We start from the raw sequence: 19,611 nt of genomic DNA on the forward strand, positions 1-19,611 counted from the left end.
CATGGGCTGCCAACCTGCCTGGATTAATGGTATTATAAGAGCAAACCTTACCAAGGTGTTCCTGATGTCAAGATTCTTATCTTTGACCTCAGTTGGGAGGCTGCAAATGTGAATAAATTTCCAGTGTGGCCACAATACTATGAGCCTCCAAAGTCCTGGAGCTTAGCCACATCAGTTAGCAAGGACATGGTGAAAAGTTGTGACAAAGTTGGCTTTCACATCCAAGTATGGCTCCACCCCTTCACATCACCTGTATTAACAAGCTGTTGTTCCCTGCTGGGGCTGGCAGGCTCCAGACGGGGATGTGAGGTGGTGTTGGAAAACCACAAGGCACTGTGACTAGAGTCCACATTGACCACGTCACCATGCCCAAGCTTCTAAACAAGGGGTCTGTGAGTAAGGCCTGACGCAGGGCCAAACACACTCCCTGGGCACCAGAAATCCCCATCTCCAAGAAGTGGGGCTTCCTTCACCAAGCTGAATGCTGTTGAGTTTGAAGACCGTGGCTGAGAAGAACCTGATCAAATTGGGGTGTCAAACACCGCCCCCTAATCTCAGCCCTTTGACAAATGGCAGGCCCTGCATTCACAAAGGCCCAGTGCCTTGTCTGACCTGACCTGTGCACCCACCAGTAAGTTGAATGTCCTGATTGAAAAATAAAACAAAAAGCACACAGGGAAGAGTTATGAAAGCTTCTTAGTCACAACATAGTTTTGGGGGACATTGTCAATTGGCAGGACAGTCTCCAAAGACATTCTCTGCTCTACTTTAGTGAGTAGCAATTGGGGTTTTAAAAGCTTTTGAGTGGCCATCTAAGGGGCAGCCGCTGGTATCACCCCATCAGGAGTGAAGTAAGCAGAGTGTGGAAATTAACACAAGCTACCCAAATCGTCTAACAGAACTAGATGGTGCACAGCACCACAGCAGACTAGTGTAAAGAGAAAATGTGAAACAAGACTAAGAATCACAAAAAGGACTAGGTTTACTGGTCTGGTGGAGACTGGTACAACTGGCAATATTATGAGCCTGGAACTGAACTGACTCAACTTTCAAGCAAATAGACTTTTATAACATAAGCAGGTACCAAGGAGGTAAGTATGTCTTAGAACCACGTGAAATCCAAGAGTCCTGTTTGCTCGGGATTCAAGGATCAGAAAGACAGGTAGGCATAATAAACATAAGGGTGTGAGGAGGGCCGCTACTTTGCGGGGAATCAATGCACTCAGTGTCATGGAACAAAATGTGGATTAATTATTGAATGGAAGATCAACTTGCTTTGTTAAGTTTCACCAAATAACAAAGAAAATTTAAAAACAAAACTCAGGGTGGGAACTGGGGAAATACCACATACAGAGAACATGAGATGAAGTCTAGAATCGCTGTTTCTAAGGAGCATTCTGGTTTCACTTCTTCCAAGACCAATTTGCTCCCTCTTTTGACCAAACCCAAACCAAACTCACTGCCATTGAGATGATGCTGACTCGGTGACTCGATAGGACAGGGTGGCATTGCCCCTGGGGGTTTCCAAGACTGTGCTCTTTACAGCAGAAAGCCTCCTTTCTACCAAGGAGAGTTGGTGGTTTCAGACTGCTGATCTTGAGGTGAATAGCCCAAAGTGTAGCCACTATACCACCAGGCTCCTTTGTTCCGACAGTCCAGACCAGGGGGCCTCAAACTGCAGCCCGTCAAGGACACTTATCCAGCCCGTCAGGTGTTTTTGCCACTGCTGCCTGTCCTGCTTAGCAGCCAACTCGTCCATTGTGCATAGGAACTTGTTTTTATAGTCCGGCCCTCCAACGGTCTGTGGGACAGTGAACTGGCCCCCGGTCCAGGCTATAGTCACTAGTTTTCAACACCACAAATACAGCCCTCAATTCGTATACCTTTCTTACGGTTCATCTTTCACACACGCATGAGACGATACAAAGTACCATAGCTTGGGTCAGGTGCAGCTTAGTCCTTCAAAGTCACGTCTTTGCTTTTGGACATTTTAAGGTCTCTTGTAGCAGATTTGCAACAAGGTGTGTTTTTTTTTTTTTAACTACTGTCTTCCACAGGCATTGTGGACCCAAGTGAAATAAAATGCTCAGCTTCAATCTTTTCTCCATTTGTTGCTTATTGGGGGTCGTAAATATCTTTTTTGTTGTATCTATTCTGCAGGCTGTAGTCTTTGAACCTCATCAGTTAAGTGCGTCCAGTCCTCAGCTCTCAGCAAGCACGCATTACCTGCACATTGCAGGTTAACGAGCTTTCCTCCAATCCTGATGCTGGTTCTTTTCCACATAATCCCTCTTCCTGGGTTATTTCTTCAGTTCACAGATAACGACATTGATGCACACCTTTCAACAATGCAGCGTCCCCATGACTGGCTGCCTTAGTCTACGCACCAGCCCAATTGTTCTAGAATTCCTTCTTTGCAATGTCATTCTAGTTTATGATCCACACACATGCACCGCCTTGGCCTAGTCATTAAAACTCAGGTGTCTTTTTGGTATCCTTTCAGTCAGGATCCATCAAACATCAGCAATAACCTCCCAGGTGCCACACCTCCTCCTGAAATGTGATTGCAGTTCCCAGCAGATTTACGGCTGCAAATTCTAACCATCGCGTATCTTCAGCTTAACTTTATTTGCATAGGCTACAGTGTCCAATATCCATGGTTTGGCCACCTATCTTTGGATTGGGTACAAATAAGGATCTCTTCTGCCTTCCAAGTTTCTTTTCTAAGTGTAATACAAATATGGGTCAGTCCCAACCCATGGTCTACTTTCATTAGGCAAGGAACAGATTAGACATGATCAACTAACATTGTCTTGCAGGCTGGTTTATCTACCACAAGCTGCATGAAAGGCAGGGGAAGGCACTGCAGGACAAGGTCTGAGCTATGCAACCTCGAGCCAGTCCCTGACATCTGTGGCAAGTTGGTGCTGCAGCGCCAAGTCCAAGAAAGGGTCTTTGTTGTTCCTTTCTGCTCATACCTACCTACAACAGAAAATCCTGTCCCACTCCCACCCCCACCAGCAAGTCAGACAGGACCCCAGACCGTGCCCAACACACACAAACACCATGATAGGTTAAGGAATTTTCTTTATTTTTTACAAATTAAGACTATGTAGATTTCATATATTTCTGAATCAAAAACACCTTTTCTTCACAGTATGAGTTAGAGAATGCAGCCTGAGCTGAAAACCAAGGAACTAGAAAAAAAAAGTGATAATTACAGTGATTACTGTATTAAAAACCTGTTAGGTATTTTCCTTAAAAGTATTTTAATTTTTTGTATCTTGTTCTTGGCACTGTTTCTAAAGAAAAACTCCTTTATCCCAAGCAAAAAGCACAAGAGGCAGAGTTGGCTTCAGGAGATGACACCGGAGTCTCGGGCCTGGCCGAAACTCTTGGATGGAGAGTTACTAATGGGGGCTCAACAGGGAGGAAGTCCCTGGAGTAAGTTCTCAGGCCAGAGGCTGGAGGCAGCAGCTATATTGGAAGGCAGCATCTGTGTAAGCAAGCCATTTTGGGCAGCAGGCCTCTCCAGAAACAGCCTGGGATGTTTTCCAGGATGGGATGACGGCACAGTGACATGGTTCACTGACCCACAGAACAGTACATTCAAAATTGCAAACCACTCTGCCATCCATTTGATCCTGACTCCCAGGGACCTAAAGGCCAGAGCAGAACTGCCCCTGTGGATTTCTGCCAACTGTAACTCTTTCCGGGAGTGGAAAGTCCCATCTTTCTCCCACAGAGCAGCTGGTAGCAGCCCAACCTGTGACCCCTCTGCCACTAGGCCTCCTTTGTGAATCAGGAACGCCCAAAAAAGGTATCTTCCTGGCACTGTGCTCTCCGGCTGAGCTCCCTTCCAACAAAGCCTTGGATGTAGCCAGAGGCACCGCACTGCCTGATGCCCCTTCTGTGCCAGATGACGGTGGCAGCAGGACACGAGCCAGGGAGCGTCAATGGTGCCATCCGCCCAAACTTGCCACCACAAAAGCGGCAAACATTCAGATCACTCGCTCATAGACTTGGTCACTCATTTGACACCTGCCTGGAAGGCGGCTGATTTCTGGAAACAGGTGAACAGACCAAAAACTAAAGTGCATCCAAAAAATGAACATTTACCTGCTGCCTCAACCCCATGGGCCCTGAAACTACCTCTTAATGTCCTGGTGTCGCAGGACCATTACAAATGCTGCCCCCAAGTCACTCCAGCCCTGTTCCGTTGACCTGGACAAAGGTCACTCAGGTGGTAGACGGAATTTGTGTTCCCTCCTGACCCAGCAGGACCTCACTTAGCTTTGTCTTATGCCCAGAAACTCACCCTTGTCCCTACCCATCTTCTCCTGCAGACTTTCACTAAATCAGTCACCTGGTAGAGGCCACTCAGTAACTAAGGTGAGAACCAATAAAAAAAATAAGATAAAGACCAAGGGAGACTTCTGGGAATTCTATGTGACACCTTGCCAAACCTCCACAATCTTGGTGTAAATGCCCGACAAGAAATGGTCTTCCCTTTTGTGAATTCCTCCCACCCCAGGGATGGAAAGCAGGCAGAGTCCCTGAGGGTCGGGTAAGGGGTGGGAAAGGGAACACATACAAATCCACATTCCTTTGTGGTGGCAACGCGTGAAAGCGGTGTCAGCCAGGCCAGCTCAGAGGAAAGCAGACTGCAGCAGTAGAGGATCTTCCGTTTCTTTCAAGCAGCGGGGCCGGCACACTTTCCCCATGAGAACACACTGCCCAGCCCCCCGGTGTGATGTCAACTCATTCTCTACCCCGAGTTCAGGGCCCCTCGGTGAAGCGTGCAGAGCGGCCTCCTGGAGTTTGTGTCCTCTGCTGCTCTGGTTCCTCAGCACGCTGCGCGGGGAGAGAGGCTAGGGGAGGGGCCGAGTGAAAAGGGATGAGGAAGGACTCCAGGAAGACGAAGCCAAACTCCAAACTATAGTCTGCTAATCAGTTTTTGATCAAAAAATTCAAGAGAGAGAAAACCACAAAGTACAAAAGCTTTTCTGATGCTTTTCATTATCACGGAACGCGCCACCTGTAATGTGTGCAAACAAGAAATGAGGGTGGTGGGAGAGGAAGTCAAAGTGGGAAAGGCTGCACGGCCGTCTCACTTCTTCTCCTTTTTCTTGTCCTAGAGAAATGGAGAAAAGCAGCATAATTTAAATTCTGGCAGCTGATCTTCAAGCTAAAGCTCAAGCCAGCCTTTTGTCAGCACTAAGAACTGATGAGCGCGCTAAACAAGACAGAGAAATGCTCCCTTAGCTTAGTGGCAATTCAATCTTCCCTTTCTCTCACTGGCGGTCCCTAAGTTGCTGATTAGGCAGTCAGACTTCAGAGTAAGAGTTCTGCCTTTCCCCAAGTCCCGTGCGGGTCTGTCCGACTGCTCTTGACTTCTTCTAAGCACCACAGCTCACATTCCAAACCCTGAAGGCTGCACACTGGCAGTCTGTCCTGAGAGCTGAAAGCATCTGGGCAAAAACTAAGAAGTACTCTATCTAGCAGAAGCTCCAGTCAACCCGAGACGAGAGCCGAGGGAACGGAACACGGTGTGCTTGCACTGAAACTGGGGAGCCAGATGTTGAGTCACCGAGCCCACCTAGCCATCAAATACCACCACCACCCGGCCCACTGTTCCCTAAGAGGTCTGTAAAGAAGTTCGTTTCCAAGCTGTGATCTTCACAGGAGCAGCTTGGCGGGTCTTCTGGGAAGTAACTGGGGGCGCATCCCAATTGGTACCTATTCAGTCAGAGGCCGGGGGTTCACTGTGCCACCACTTCCACAAGCTCCCATCCTTCTAGCAGACTGCTTTTTAAAATCTTATCCCTTTGAAACTCATCTCAGGATTATTTCTTTAAAAATGAGTGTGCATGTGCATTGTTGTTACTTAGTTTTCCCCCTTCGCTAAAAGGTTCTGGCTCATCTCTTACTCAGTGGTCTACCTTACTGATACCCTGGGACCTACAGGGCATGTGAACAAGGTTTCAGATCTGAAGTTCACACATAATGCTGAGCTCAAAGGCATTCTCTTATTTTCCCCTGGTGGGCTGACTAACCTTCTCATTCATAGCCAGGATCATCATGAGTTTTCTGAAGAGAGTAACAAAATCCAGGAAGAGATCAACGCAATGCCTGAAAGAAAAGCACCAGGTTATGAAACCAACTTCCCACTCTTCTAGATTTCAACATCCAGAGGTGCACAACACAAAGCCCTTCACCCACCCCCAGGAGCCAGCTGCTCTAGCATCCACTACCAACAACATAAATCTTGGGCCTGAGACCTTTCTCATTTTTTTAAAGAGACCTTTTTAACTCGTTGCAGCCATGGACTACGGAGGCAGTAACATGGGCTTTGTATGCAGCAGAGGCCAAAATCTCAAACTGGAAACTACTGCTAGCTAGTTCTGAGACTCGGAGAGGATGACTACATTTAAAAATAATTATACACATACTTTTCTCATTGATAAGGGTTTGAAAACCAGAGAAACTTAAAAAAAAAAAAAAAAAAAGGAAGAAGTAACCAGCAGAGTACTTTTCGGGGTTGTACATCCTAGGGAAAGTAACAAAGTGCCGCTGTAAAATCCAGTAGCCCTGTCAGCAACTCCTCCATCTACATCTGCTAGCTTCCGAAGATGGGGTTCCACCTTCCCAACCCTTCCACGGGCTCTTCCATCCACGCGGTAGCAAATGGCAGTTCTGCCACCCTTGGGGCCTAAATGCTCTGACTGTGGGGAACTAAAAGAAGTGTAAGGGACGAGGTCAGAGCTGTGGGGGCAGCGCTAAGGATTCCCATGGAATTCTCATAGGGCAGCCCTCATTCCCATGGAAAAATGAACAGGAACATTGTTGTAAGGGGAAAAAAATTCTCGATGAAACTTTCCGGGTCATTTTTTCTTACCAATGCAGTTTGCATTTGAAAATGTACAGATGCCCTTGAAAGCCACTGTCTTGATTAGGATTGCTGGTTTTTTTAAGGTACTCCATTCTGACTTATTACAACCCTACAGCAGAGTACAAAGCTCCTTTTCTCCCGAGGAGCAGGTGGTAGGTTTGAACCACCAGCCTCAAGGAGCCTGCTCCACCTTCAGAGGTCCTTCTCACAAGTCTATTACTGAGACTAGTCTCCAGCCATCTACAGGCACAGAGACATGTTTAAACGTATTTCTTGGAATAAGCCCATGCATGTATAAACTGGAATCCTAATAGCAATGCTTCCGACTTACCCTTATTGATTGATTAGTTTAACAATAAGAGCTTTCAGCAATGTAGGAAACGATGCTATTTGATGCTGTTGTTCTAAAACCATGAATATCTCTTAGCACATACTATAAAAAAGCCTGGATACCTAAATTCAATTAGGACACCTAGTCTACTCGCGCCCCTAACAAAGTGGGCCAGGAAAAGGCTTTGTAAGGAGCTGTGGAGAAGGCCTGCCTCACCCGTAATGCTCATTAGGGAAATTTCCACACTCACCAGATATAATCCTTATCTCCATTTTCAGCCTTTTCAATAATGAGTTGAGTATCAAAAAGGACAAAGCCACACATGACAAGTAGCCCCATATACAGGTTTGCCTATTGAAAAGAAAATGAGACGTTCCTTTAAGTCAGAGACGGTGGGGGACGGGGACAACATGATTCCTTCTGGTTCTCAACTACTTGAAAGCGCATCAAGCGCTCACCCTAGTAACACTCATGGGGACGGAAGCCTGCTCGGAGGGTTGCTGGACAAATTCTGCACTCCTGTTTTTAGGTCGCCCATTTTCATCAGGAGTGACGCTGAGCTGGCTTCAGACATCTAATCTCTGAGCAAATGATTGTCTCCTTCCGGGAGCAACATGGAGCCACTGTACTCCCCCCCCACCCCCAAGCAGAGGGCTCTAGCCTTCTGGGACTAGAAGGCTACTGGGAGGGAAGCTTAAAGAACAGGGCCCAACAGAGCAGGATTCCTGGAGCCTGCTTTTGGGTGAAGCAAAAAAAAAAAAAAAAGGGAGTTGGCAAAGTGGCAGTAGAGTCTCACCTGGAAAAGCCAAATGGATCCAAAGAAAAGGTTGCCCAGGGAGGACAAGACCATAAGGCTCATAGCTGACATCAATGTACCTGTAAGAGATGGCAAAAAACAGCTGTCTGCAGAGGAGCCCTAGTAATTAAGGTCATTCTATATTTTTAAAAAGGCAGCTTTCCATAAAAGGAGAATTGTGGGGATAAGAATAAAGTCTTAGGATTCTGGCTAGAGGTAAAACCTTCTCCCTGCTTCTAAGCCAAACTTACCTCCCAAGAAGAGGTAGCTCCGGCGTCTGGCATAGAGCGCACTCAGGGTGAAGCAGGTGAAGATCATTGCTGTGCCCATGAAAGCGGTGGGAAGGATGCTGTTAAAGAAAGACCATTAGCTCGCGGGCTCCAGGCATAATTTAAATGGAACAGGTAAGAGTCACAAAGGCAAAAACAGATTGAGGGTGCTGCTACTACAAGCCTTACCTGGGGTTGATGGCAATGCACACCTCCAGGGCAGGACCCAGGCCAACTCCTAGAAAACACCGAGCCCAACACTATCATCAGCTCTTGGAGAGAAAGTGACCTGCCCCAAAGATGATCAGTAGCAGCACAGGTAGGCCCGTGTACTTAAAAACAAAGTACACGGGCTCCTCTTGTTGTTTTGTTTTCCTCCGTGCTTGTAAAAAACAAACAAACCATACTCCTGAGTTATTTAGTTACAGACACGCTGCCACTTTTTTTTAGCTAAAAATCATGTCTGATCTCAGAAGGAACAGCAGGCTTGTCCAAAACATTTTAAAGGTAAGTTTTTTAAGGTTGCAAAACTTTCAAGTGCGGTGACATGAGACCGTCGCCATGTGGGCCAGATCCAGGCTGGAAGAAAAGGAGAAAGAGCGAAGCCAGGTCTCGTGGGCAGCAGCAACCTTGACGTCACACAGGACTGATTGCCTCTGTGGCAAAAAAGGCTGGACCGGTTTGTCAAGGAGCACTTGCCAAGTCCGGCACGAAGACAAGCTGCTCCAGCCGCACCTTTTCCTCCGCTCTGGTTACCCTTCTCTCACCTCCAAATTGCTCTTCTTAATGCCTTAAAAGCCAGCCTTCCTTGACCCACAAAAGCTGAAACCCCCGGTCCCTTTCCATTCTAAAACTCCTTCGACATTGTGCAGATTAGACTGCCACTCAGAACAAGTTGTTTTAACTCAAATGTTGCTTTGCAATTATTTTCATTATGCAACCTGAGCTGTTTTCCTTTCATACTAATTCCAGAAGAGCTGTGCTTCTAATGCTTCTAATTCCTCTCTTAAGAATTAGCAAAGTGCCATGGACGGCATACATGGACAGCTCTCCGTGTGTGGCCTGCATTATCTACGTGCAAGCCCTCTGAAAGGTCAGGGTGGGCCCACCGATGTCAAATTCTCAGGCCTAACTTAGTCCCATGCCTGCCACTAACAAATGGTACTACACAAACTCTTTCCATACCTGTAAGGAAAGCAAATCCAGCAAGAAGTCCCAGTCTTTTCTGTTCCGTTTCATGGCTATGCGGGGTTGCCATCAACCAAATCATCAATCCCAGAGAGCCCAGGGCTGAGAGCAGGCCAGCCTGTCGGTGCCAAAGCCAGAAATTAGACCTTACTGGGTCCAAACACTCAACTTCCTAATACTAGTGTCTGGAGGTTGTGGCAAAAACAGTGCTTTCTCAGGGGTGAAGGCTGAAGGAAAAGAAACCCCAAAGCCATGAAAGCATAAGGGATGCTGGTGCCTTCTGATTGGATGGGGTCCGAGTCGTGCCCAAGAAATAGAAGCTGTCAACCAAAGTGACACGTGCTTTAAATATATGGTCTGTAGAACTAGAATTTAATCATGAGTGTGGAAATGACCCCCTTTTGATTATTTATTCTCCAATGGTCCCTTCAACTCCTAGCCTAGCCCCAAATTCTCCTCAACACAAGACCCTGAGTTGCTGAAGGTTTTCACCCAATCACAGTAACTGATAACTAACCACACAACCAGCGCACTTAATTCAGAAGAATGGAGGAAAGGGTAAGCGACTGCTACGTCACAACTCCCTCCCAGTGAAGTCTTGTCGTGCAGCATCCCTGCCCTTCAGTGCCTGGGTGAAGGCATTCTGGCTGATGCAGTTATCAGAGAATTCATTATACGCCCTGACTTAATGGCTGGTTGTGATCCCTAAGCACAGATAAGGATTGAGGAGGGACTCAGCTTGAGCAACCATGCTGGGCAGGTCTCCTCCTAATACAATCTGCGCCTTCACAACCATGGGAGAAAATGACTCTTACCTGAATGAAATGAGTGACCACATGGACATAGGCCCCAGCAGCCGCCACAAACATGCAGAGGGCAAAACTGGCATAGACCTTCTTCAGGTGCTGCTGCGTCGAGGGGGTTCTAGGAAAGAGGTTAAGAACGACCATTACTCAAGGACTAGTAACACCTGCAAGCTAAGAATCGTTTTTCCCTCGCTCCCATTCTCAAGGACTAAGTGGTGTATTTCACAGAGCCTAAGATACTTTGGAGAGAGCATATACTAAAAAAGGTTAACAAGTAATCTTAAATTAGAAGAGCCAAATCCTGAAATTATGAATAATCACAACCCACACTAGAACAATGACTGACTTTCCGATGCTACCTTAGGACCTGGAAACTAGTACTCACGCATCTAACTCTGGTACAATTCTCCTGTTAGCTCACATACACAGGGTTAATAAACTAGGAAAACATATGAATTAAGAAATGCAGTCAAGGTCAAACTACTTACATGTGGGAAAATTTTAAGAGCGCATCGAAGTTGATCTTCCGATCAAATATGTTCATGGTGCCGGAGTCTGTGGGACACAGCCTCTGCTCTGAAACATCCAGAACAACAGGCATTACTTTAGAGATACCAGGAGTAACCACCTAACACAAACACAGTAATGGCAAACCGGTTTGGAAAAAAAGGAATCTGAATCCCCACTGCCCTAACATACTGACCATTTTCATTTTTAGGTATCTCTTCCCAGAGTGTATTTACATACTTAGTCACTTTTGAGGAGACAAGGAAAACGAACTCCTTCTCCTCCAAATGTTATGGTTACTATTCATCTCATTTCTATCAGTTTAAAATGAACACATTGCTTAAAAAAAAAAAAAGAACCTCAATTAGCAATCTAGTTAAAAAGAAGCAGTCACTGGAACATAATGCAATTTTACAAGAGGCTAGAGAAATCCCTCAGGAAAAGCAACGACTTCAAGGATTTAAAACAAAATAAACCAAAAACCCCACTAAGAAACTGAGTCTGGCACTAGACTTGCCTTTAAAATAAATACATGTGGAAACTTTCTATCAAACATATTTTACAAATACACTGAAAAGAGTCACAATTTAAAAAGGAGCAAATTTCTCTTTCTATGAAAACAGAATTTCTACAGAAAGGCTAATTTTTATATTTTACTTTCTGACATAATTTCAGAACCTTTCTTACAGAAGTTATAATAATGCGAAGAATTCCTGTATACTTATTTCTATTCCTTAAAATGCCAATATTTTACATTTGCTTTATCATTCTCTGTAAGTGTATTTCGCTATAGAGAAAACATATTGATTTTTCTAACCTGTAAATATTTTGTCTAACTCAATTCACCCTCAGACACAATACCAGCACCATTATCTGATCTACAAACATTATTCAGATTTCGCCAATTGTCCCAATGTCAGGAAGGGGACATCAGGGTTTGTTGGTTTCTCTCACTGACTCATATAGGGTTACATTACACACCAATACCATCAAGCCAGCTCCTTATGGTTTAGTGTCCCTACTTCATATACAATCTTCAAAAACATGTTTAGTCTATAGAACAAGAAATGTCTAACTGGGGCTTTCATCTTTCCTACATATGAACTTTCCAAATTCCTCCTAGGCTTAGATCCACACAAAACTTACATTCCCCCCACCCCAGAAAAGGGGTGGGGGGAGTGAAACCAAACACAAAAGGTAGGCAACCTGAAAGAAAAGCCAAGGACTGGCTCACCAACCAGCAGCTAAACCACTGTTCAGCACAATTAAGCCAGACAATAGAGGCTACAATAATCCGAAAATCCATCTCCTGCTGACTCCTAGGCCCCGGGAAAAATGCCCTCTTCTCACCACCAGCCAGCACAACCATCATTTATTCGCCCACTGAGGTGCTTCCACAATCACACTGCCCTGTCCTTCTCCACTTACTATTTGTACACAAAGTGGGTTTGTTTGCCAACCGCACCCACCCCCTGTATTTTCATAATAAGACTCTTTCTTTGGCAACAGTTTTACATGTTGCTGTTAAAATTATCTGTATTGTGCATCAGAACCTACTTGGGAAGGAGTGCAATTGGCAAACACAGAACCTGTGTTATTTGTGTAATACTGCCCCTTTCCTATCACCCACACCCAACTCACCTACAGACTTTGGTAAGGAGTGCACAAAGCAGCTGCACATCAGCTGAAGCTGTTGCTCTGCTCTCTAAGTCCCGGGGCTGCGGGCCCTCTTGATCTAGATGGTGCAATTATTGCAGGCAGTTGCAGAGCCAGCCAGAGTCTTCCACACCGTGACGAGTGTGGCCCCCGGGGAGCGTACTTACAGGATGGCAGCATCCAGCATCTGGAAAGTGTCTTTGTTTAAGGCTTTCATTAGCATCCTTAATGACATCCCCAGACAGAACTTGCATCAATACTGAAGCAACCGTCAGAGTCAAGATGAGTATTCACAAACAGCAAGGCAAATTACCTCTTGCTTCCAATTTCAAGAGTTGGGGGGTTTGAAATCATCAGGGGACTGTCAGACAGACAGGGCAACACTCATGTAACTGGACCCCATCAGTGGAAATTGTGGGTGAGAACGACAGATGCTCCTGTTAGCCAGTGTGCTCTTCAGTATCTCTCAAGGGGTACTGACTACCTTTGTGGGACCTTCTCCCCGTTCTAGATGAAAAGCTCTGAACCATCAAATGCTGTGTGTGTGTCTAGTAGGAATTTCTCATTTTACTAGTGGTGTGACTTAAAAAAAAAAACAAAAAAAACACCACCCCAAAACTCGTTTGTCAACCTTACTACTTATTCCCAATTTTAAGTGAAATAACTAACCACTAGATTTGCTTGATGCAAAGGTACAGTAGCTTGAATAGCTGTTTTAATCATAACTTGAGAGAGAGGAGGAATTCAATGGACATATTATGTAATAAGACCACCTTCCCCCCAAAATGTTAAAATGTGAGGGGGAAAAAGGTCTTAGAATCAAGGAATATGACACTTTACTCTAGCCCTATTCTAAGTAGCCAAGAACTACTGTGTAGAGTTACTTAGGTAAAACCGTTTTGCCAGACAAAATACGCTTTTTATCAGGTTTCTAGCTTCAAGCAGTTCTGCCCAGACCCAATGCCACCGAGTCCATTCTGACTCACAGAGAGCCAACAGAACAAGTACAGCCTCAATGGGTGTCCATGGTTGGCACTCTGCAGGGAATCAGATCACTACATCTGTCTCCCACAGTCACTGGTGGATTCAAACTGCCAACCTTGCAGTTAGCAGCTGAATGCTTAGCCACCTCCCCACCAGAGAAGTTGTATAATAAACATGGTGCTTTTCAGTGGCTTGTATTCAAACTAAGCAGAACAAGATTAAATTACATGCATCAAGTAAAAATAGAAGCTCCACACCACACCGTAGTGCCTGCCACTCCAGCACTGTCCTTGAAAGAGTGCAACAAGCCCAACCACTAACCAAGCTGAGCGGACACTGAAGAGGTCCACACTTAAATGACAATCATGTTATAAAAGAGAACATTTAAGTTGCTTAAAATGTCTTCAATATAACACACATCTAAGTCAATTGCAAAATTAACATCAGCATGGTCCCAGGGCTCCAACTTGTACAGGTATCTAGAAACTGAATTCCCTCTCCTCTCTCTAGGTCCAGAGATTCAACTGTAAAGCAAACCTACACTGTGGTTAGGGATTTGGGAAATTGCCTACACTCATTTGTAAAGCCGAGGCAAACACTCATTACCAAATTCCTTTAATTTGGCTCAGCCTCCTTTTACACCTTCATTCTTAGGAGAGCAGGACCCGCAGTAGGCCAGGCCTGCACTGCTCAAGTTGTGTAAAGCGTTTTTACCATTTGCTGGTTCCTGAACCAGCCTCCTCTGCCAGTCATCCCACCCCACCCCCAAAACAAAACAAAAAACCTCAGAATGAAGTATCACTTGAGTTTTACCCATAAAGAAAAACTCATTACTGTTTTCAATTAAATACTACGTAGTCTATTTTTTCCCCTTTTGGAGGGGAGGAGGCCTGTAGAGAAAGAGATAGTCCTATCATTGGACATCTGTCTGGCTGTTTTGTGCCAGTTATTTCTCAGGACCCTTGTCCTAAAATGGAAGGCTATAAACACCATGGCTTCAACTAAGAACAATGCAAAACCAAACTTCAATCCTACTCTAAGGACTAGTAAATGACCAAGAGCTAAACAAAACAAAAACCACCCCGCATTAAAAAAAATCCTCACGTTTGCAAAATAAGTCTGCTGAGTGCTGTGCCAGACAGTTCAGCAGCATTAAATGGGCAGGTGAAATAGGATGTCTCGTCAAAGACTAGTTTGTGACTATACCGTTCTTCATTCCTGTTGCTAATTCACCCACCTCCAGGCCCCTCCCCACTCTTCTAAAGGGACCAAATTAATAAAGAGAAGAAAAATCCCACGTGGTTTTAAAAGAAGGGAAGGAGGGAGTGAGTTTGTGTAACTTGCTACCAGTTCTTCCCATTTGACCTTTTGCATACTCTGTACATACCCAGGTCCCAGCCAGTGGCTGCCTCTGAAGCCTGGCTGCTAGTTCCTTAGCTTTGCTACATGCAACCAATTTCTGGCACTTTTGAGCCTCAGTTTCCTTGTCTGTAAAATAGTCCCTCAGAGATCTGAATAGAGTGACAGAAAACAAATACAAATTGTGCTCTGTACACAGGAGCTCAATACATGTTAATCATTCACTGATGTAAATGCCATTTCTCAAGTCCTTTTACAAATGCCCATTGTTCTCATGCCCTTTTGCAATCTATGCAACATGCTGCTTCTAGTTTTAGGAATTTTTTTTATAAAAACAAAAATTTTTTGTCAGGCCTAATTTACATATTCACTGTATTTTTAAAATCCTTTTAAGCCATTAATTCACAACTAGGTATATTTTGAGGGTTTATATTTTGTCCCAAAGAAAGTAAGAGTAAATGGGAAAGGGGAAAAGATTCCAACAAAATTACATACTAGAAATTTAAAAGAATTTGACAGATCTTATTAGTGGCTAAAGCTACTTTTATTTAAACAGCATGCCTCTCCTCTGGCACATTTTTACACTGTTATCTCCTATCCCAAAGGCCACATGACATTTTGAGACAGTCTAATAACCATTAATAATCTGATATGATAGAGAATTTGATGAAATAAATGGTCATTAGCTTGATTCTTCCCTTGCCAGCTGCAAAAGGCAGGTCAGTTTGTTTCAGGATTAACTTAAGGGCATCCACTTCAACAAGTGCTGAGCTTTGATCATTCAGAACCCTCAAGAGTCCTAGCCTCTCCCTAACTTGAACCAAAATCTTGAATTAGCAAACACTGAATCCTGTCTCTCTAAGACTGCCTTAAAACCAAACCAGTAATTAAGAGATGGCAAGCCAGTTGAAGTAACTTTGCCTTCCCAAGGTCTTTTCCGTCTCAGTAACTTGCGTTTAGCTGACAGCGGCTCATTACGAAGGGTCCAATGGCCTCAGTACTTAATCTTCAAATGCACATTGGTTATCCCTCCCCCAATAACGTATTTAGTCCAAATGATTATCAGGCGTAGATCGGGACAAACAGCCACCCACTCAGACCCTCAGCCTCGAAGTCCCCTTTGCAAGTGTTTCACATTCCAGTTGTGCAGCTGATTCTACTCAACACTCCGGCCTTAAAGAGCAACCAGGAATCTCCTGAGCAAATCCAGATCTAGATCCCATTATCACACCATTTCCACTGCAAAACACCCCCAAGAAAGCACAGGGTGGAGCCCACCTCCAGGGGTCAATCCCTACGGTCTTTCTCTCCTGGTCTTCAACACTGGGGGTGCTCACATGTGTGAGGAGAAAGGCTAACATCTTAACACTGCATACTGTAAAAGCCATGAAAGTCACCATAAAATCTGGTTAGAAATGCAGAAGGAAACAAACAGGGTGCTGTTTAAGCCACTTCTTGAAGATTCAACAGGCAACTCAAAGGAACACAAGCAAATTTCAGAGGACCACAGCACTAGTTAAAAGGGGAACTTTTGGAAGTCATATTATGTGATTTAAAAGTAACCCTATATAAACTTAGAAACCACAATATTACCAAATACAATTTTTAACTCCCTTATCCAGTATTACTACCACTCCAACTCACTCTCACGCAGTGGTTTTCCCAAAGGAGGCTAATGCCCTTGGGTAGTTTATGAAATAAAGTGAAACTCCCAGTCAGCATGAGGATCTCATACGAGGGACATTTCTGTAAGTTTACACCTTCCAACATGCTTTTCTATCCACCTCCTTCCTGGATCTTCACCGAAGCCATTAGGAAAAGGAAAGGATGACCATTATCCCCACAGCCCCGAGTCAATCTCAACTCACCGACCACCTAGGACAGACTAGAACAGCCCCACAGGGTTTCTAAGGCTGTAAAGCTTGACAGAGGCAGATCTGACATGCAGCGCAGAAGGGTTCCAACACCAACCCTTAAAGGCTCAGCGCAACAGCAGAAGGATTCCAACAACCAACCCTAAGTTAGCCGCAGTGGCTCACTAAGAACTTGTTACTTAAAAAAACGTTCAAAAAGGCAGAATGGTGAGTGGCACAGCACTGAATCTGGAGTCACCGTCCTGCCATTTTCTACCAAATAACCGTGGGAAATCCTTCCACCGAAGGCCAATCTCAACTGCCTCATCTGTAGACTAGGACAGTGATTAACAAACACCTGCTTTCCCAGCTCACGAAGTGCTAGAGACATTAGTGATTATGGATCTGAAAGACAAGTGTCAAAAACAACCAAGCTAGAACCAGATTCCATCCTGGTCTTCTGGCCTCAGAAGGCCAGTACTCTAACAATCCACCCCACATTAGGAAAGTACGTGTTCATTCAAGTAGTTCCAGCCACAGGCCAAGAGAACTCGTAACGAAAAGCAAACAAACATGCTGGCTCTTAATGTACATGCCTTTTGTATTTCTAAATCGAGCGTCAGCTACACTGAGAACTTGGGGAGGTGGGGCATATGCAAAAGCTAAGCATATGGATTGATTTCATCATTCTTATTCTTTAGGACGTCTGGAGAAAGAGGGCTGTCTATGCCTGTAGAGGTACAGTCTAGGGAATGCTTTAGGAGTTAAAGTGCTGTGTTTGGGGGGTGGAGGCGTGTGAAGGCAAGAAAGGGGGTACTAAGCCATGTTTCCACAGGATGAATAATAGGAGGAAACTTTGGATCCAAATTACGGACTGAATTTCCCACGGATTCAACTATGATGTCCCCACTGGTGGAAAACAGCACAAGAGAACTAAATGTCAACAGATTTGAGGCCACAGCAAAGAGGATTAAAGAACACACCAAAGACACTTGTTCTTAGGTCCCTGGGAGTAGACCATGACTCCTAGCGACTCCTAGGTGCAACAGAATTAAACACAGCCCAGTCCTGCGCCATCCTCACAATCGTCGTTTGAGCCTACCGTTTCAGCCACCTGGTCAATCCAAAGAGTACCACCTAAGATCAATTACACAAAAAAGTGTGTTTTCCGAGTTTAAGTGGCCATGCAACTCGGACCATCTTTCTTGAAATTCGATTCTTAAAGTACACATATAGTCGGAAGATAGCTACAAATAAATATAAGTAACCAGAAAAGCCCATTCTCCAATAACTTTTGACCTTAAAGTCTTGGTCTGTTTTTGGCCCGTCAGCTCTTCTATTGGGTTACAAGTTAACAACCATTGCGAGCAGAGTCTCAAGTTCACGGCGGCTGTTTAGCCAGCGGAAGATTGGTAGTCCTGCAACCTGGCGCCGCATGGGTGGCCATATTCCACAATCAACATCTCAAAATATCCAGGCCTACCTATGACCAGAGAGTAGGTTCAAAGAGAAAAAGCCCAAACGCCTTTCCAGAGCCGCCTCTTGGGCAAGACGCCCACAAAGCTCGGGATCAGCAGAGCAAGGCCACCTCACCTGTCCAAAGGTAACCAATCACACCAGGGCGCGCCGCCCCACGCCCTGAGAAGCCAGGCCAAGGCCCGGTCTCCTCTCACCTCACCGCCAACGCTGTGGGCTTCCAAGTAACGAAGGAGTCACCATGTCACAGACCAGTGTGACATCACCCCCCCCCCCACTGTGACAGGGCAGCCAAAAGGGCCCGCAAGAGATCAGCGCTCGGCTGGGGCTGGAGGGGGGCGGGAGGCAGTGGGTCCGGGTGTGACAACAATCTCCTAGGGTTTCGCTTTCAGTCGCCTCGGAAGGAGTGGGCGGGGAACGTATCCGGAATTCAAGGGGCCAGGGCTGGGTCAAGGGGGCCCAGCCTTTACACTAGGAGGGCAAAGTACGAGGGGGAAAGCGGAACTGGAGAAAAGCAAGCGAAGAACGGGCCCACCTTAGCGTTCCAGAGCGGAAGGGGCGTCTCCGGGGGCCCCCAAGTACCCCGCAGGCTCACCCCCCGCCCATCCCCCCGCTACGACTCGGCCGCGCATGCGTGCCACTAGTTCCCGGCCTCTCCCCTTCCCCACCCTCTCGACTCCCAGCGCCTACCAGGGCCCCAGTCTAACCCAAACGGAGGCTACTCCCCTTCTTGTTCCCACAATACCGACTCTCTTCCCCTCTCACGGCCGGGCTTCCCAGTCCCAGCTTCAGACGTACCTTCTTACGCTTCTAACACGAGCAAACTCAGCTCTTGCCACACCGGACGTGCTTCTGCGTCCCAGGGTCCGCTCCAGAGGCTTTACCCAGCGTCCGCCTCCCGATAAAATCCCCGCCTCCGCGCCCCACTGAAGGCCAGTCCTCATTGGCCGTTGTCCGCGCCTCCGCCCTTCTATTGGCTGTACGCGCATAAACAACGGCTGCTCAGCTCAGAACCATTCGCTAGGGCTTGCATCAATCAAGACTCTGGCAGCCAACCGGCGTCGTAGAGGAAGGTCTCCGCCCTCCCCCACCCGAAGCACAGCTCTGGGCTCTCGGCCGCCTCTAGCGGAGAGAGTGAGGAGTGCTGGCCGCGCCCGAGGCTCCGGCACCGTAATGGACGCCGCCCACGCCCTCGGCCTCCAGCACACCGCGCAGAAAGGGACACGGGTTCTAGGCTTCTCTCCGAAAAACACCTCAGAGAGCACGCTTTTCTTGTTTTTTAAAGAGAGCACGCTTATAGGGCCCTATTTACCGTGAATCTGAGGGCTTTCCGATTCGGCGAATTCTCCACAATGCGAAGAGGAAACAGCAGCCCCAAGGCCCAGCCTCGGAGGTCACCGTCCAGCCCGCGTGCGACTGCCCGGAGCTAGGCTGCAGCGCCACCGCCGCGACCACCTGCTGGGTGGGAGGGGCGGGCTCTTAAAACGCTTTGTC

General features: G+C 46.2%; 1 protein-coding gene across 2 annotated transcripts; it reads right to left on the reverse strand.

The window, feature by feature from the left end:
- Positions 1-5,002: 5,002 nt before the first annotated feature.
- On the reverse strand, positions 5,003-19,588 carry TMBIM6 (transmembrane BAX inhibitor motif containing 6). 2 transcript variants are annotated; one of them, XM_075551725.1, is made up of 10 exons: positions 19,430-19,588; positions 10,771-10,858; positions 10,292-10,400; positions 9,474-9,594; positions 8,478-8,526; positions 8,271-8,368; positions 8,020-8,099; positions 7,474-7,574; positions 6,057-6,132; positions 5,003-5,134 (listed from the first exon to the last, which is right to left on the reverse strand). In XM_075551725.1, the coding sequence occupies exons 2-10, from the start codon at positions 10,824-10,826 to the stop codon at positions 5,111-5,113; spliced, it is 714 nt and encodes a 237-aa protein (XP_075407840.1). In that variant the 5' UTR covers positions 10,827-10,858; positions 19,430-19,588; the 3' UTR covers positions 5,003-5,110. The 2 variants fall into 2 exon arrangements, with proteins under 2 accessions (XP_075407840.1, XP_075407839.1); XM_075551724.1 differs by lacking the exon at positions 19,430-19,588 and adding an exon at positions 18,916-19,072.
- Between the last annotated feature and the right edge of the window lie 23 nt (positions 19,589-19,611).

The sequence above is a fragment of the Tenrec ecaudatus genome, chromosome 6 (assembly GCF_050624435.1).
Source record: "Tenrec ecaudatus isolate mTenEca1 chromosome 6, mTenEca1.hap1, whole genome shotgun sequence".
Taxonomy (NCBI): Eukaryota; Metazoa; Chordata; class Mammalia; order Afrosoricida; family Tenrecidae; genus Tenrec; species Tenrec ecaudatus.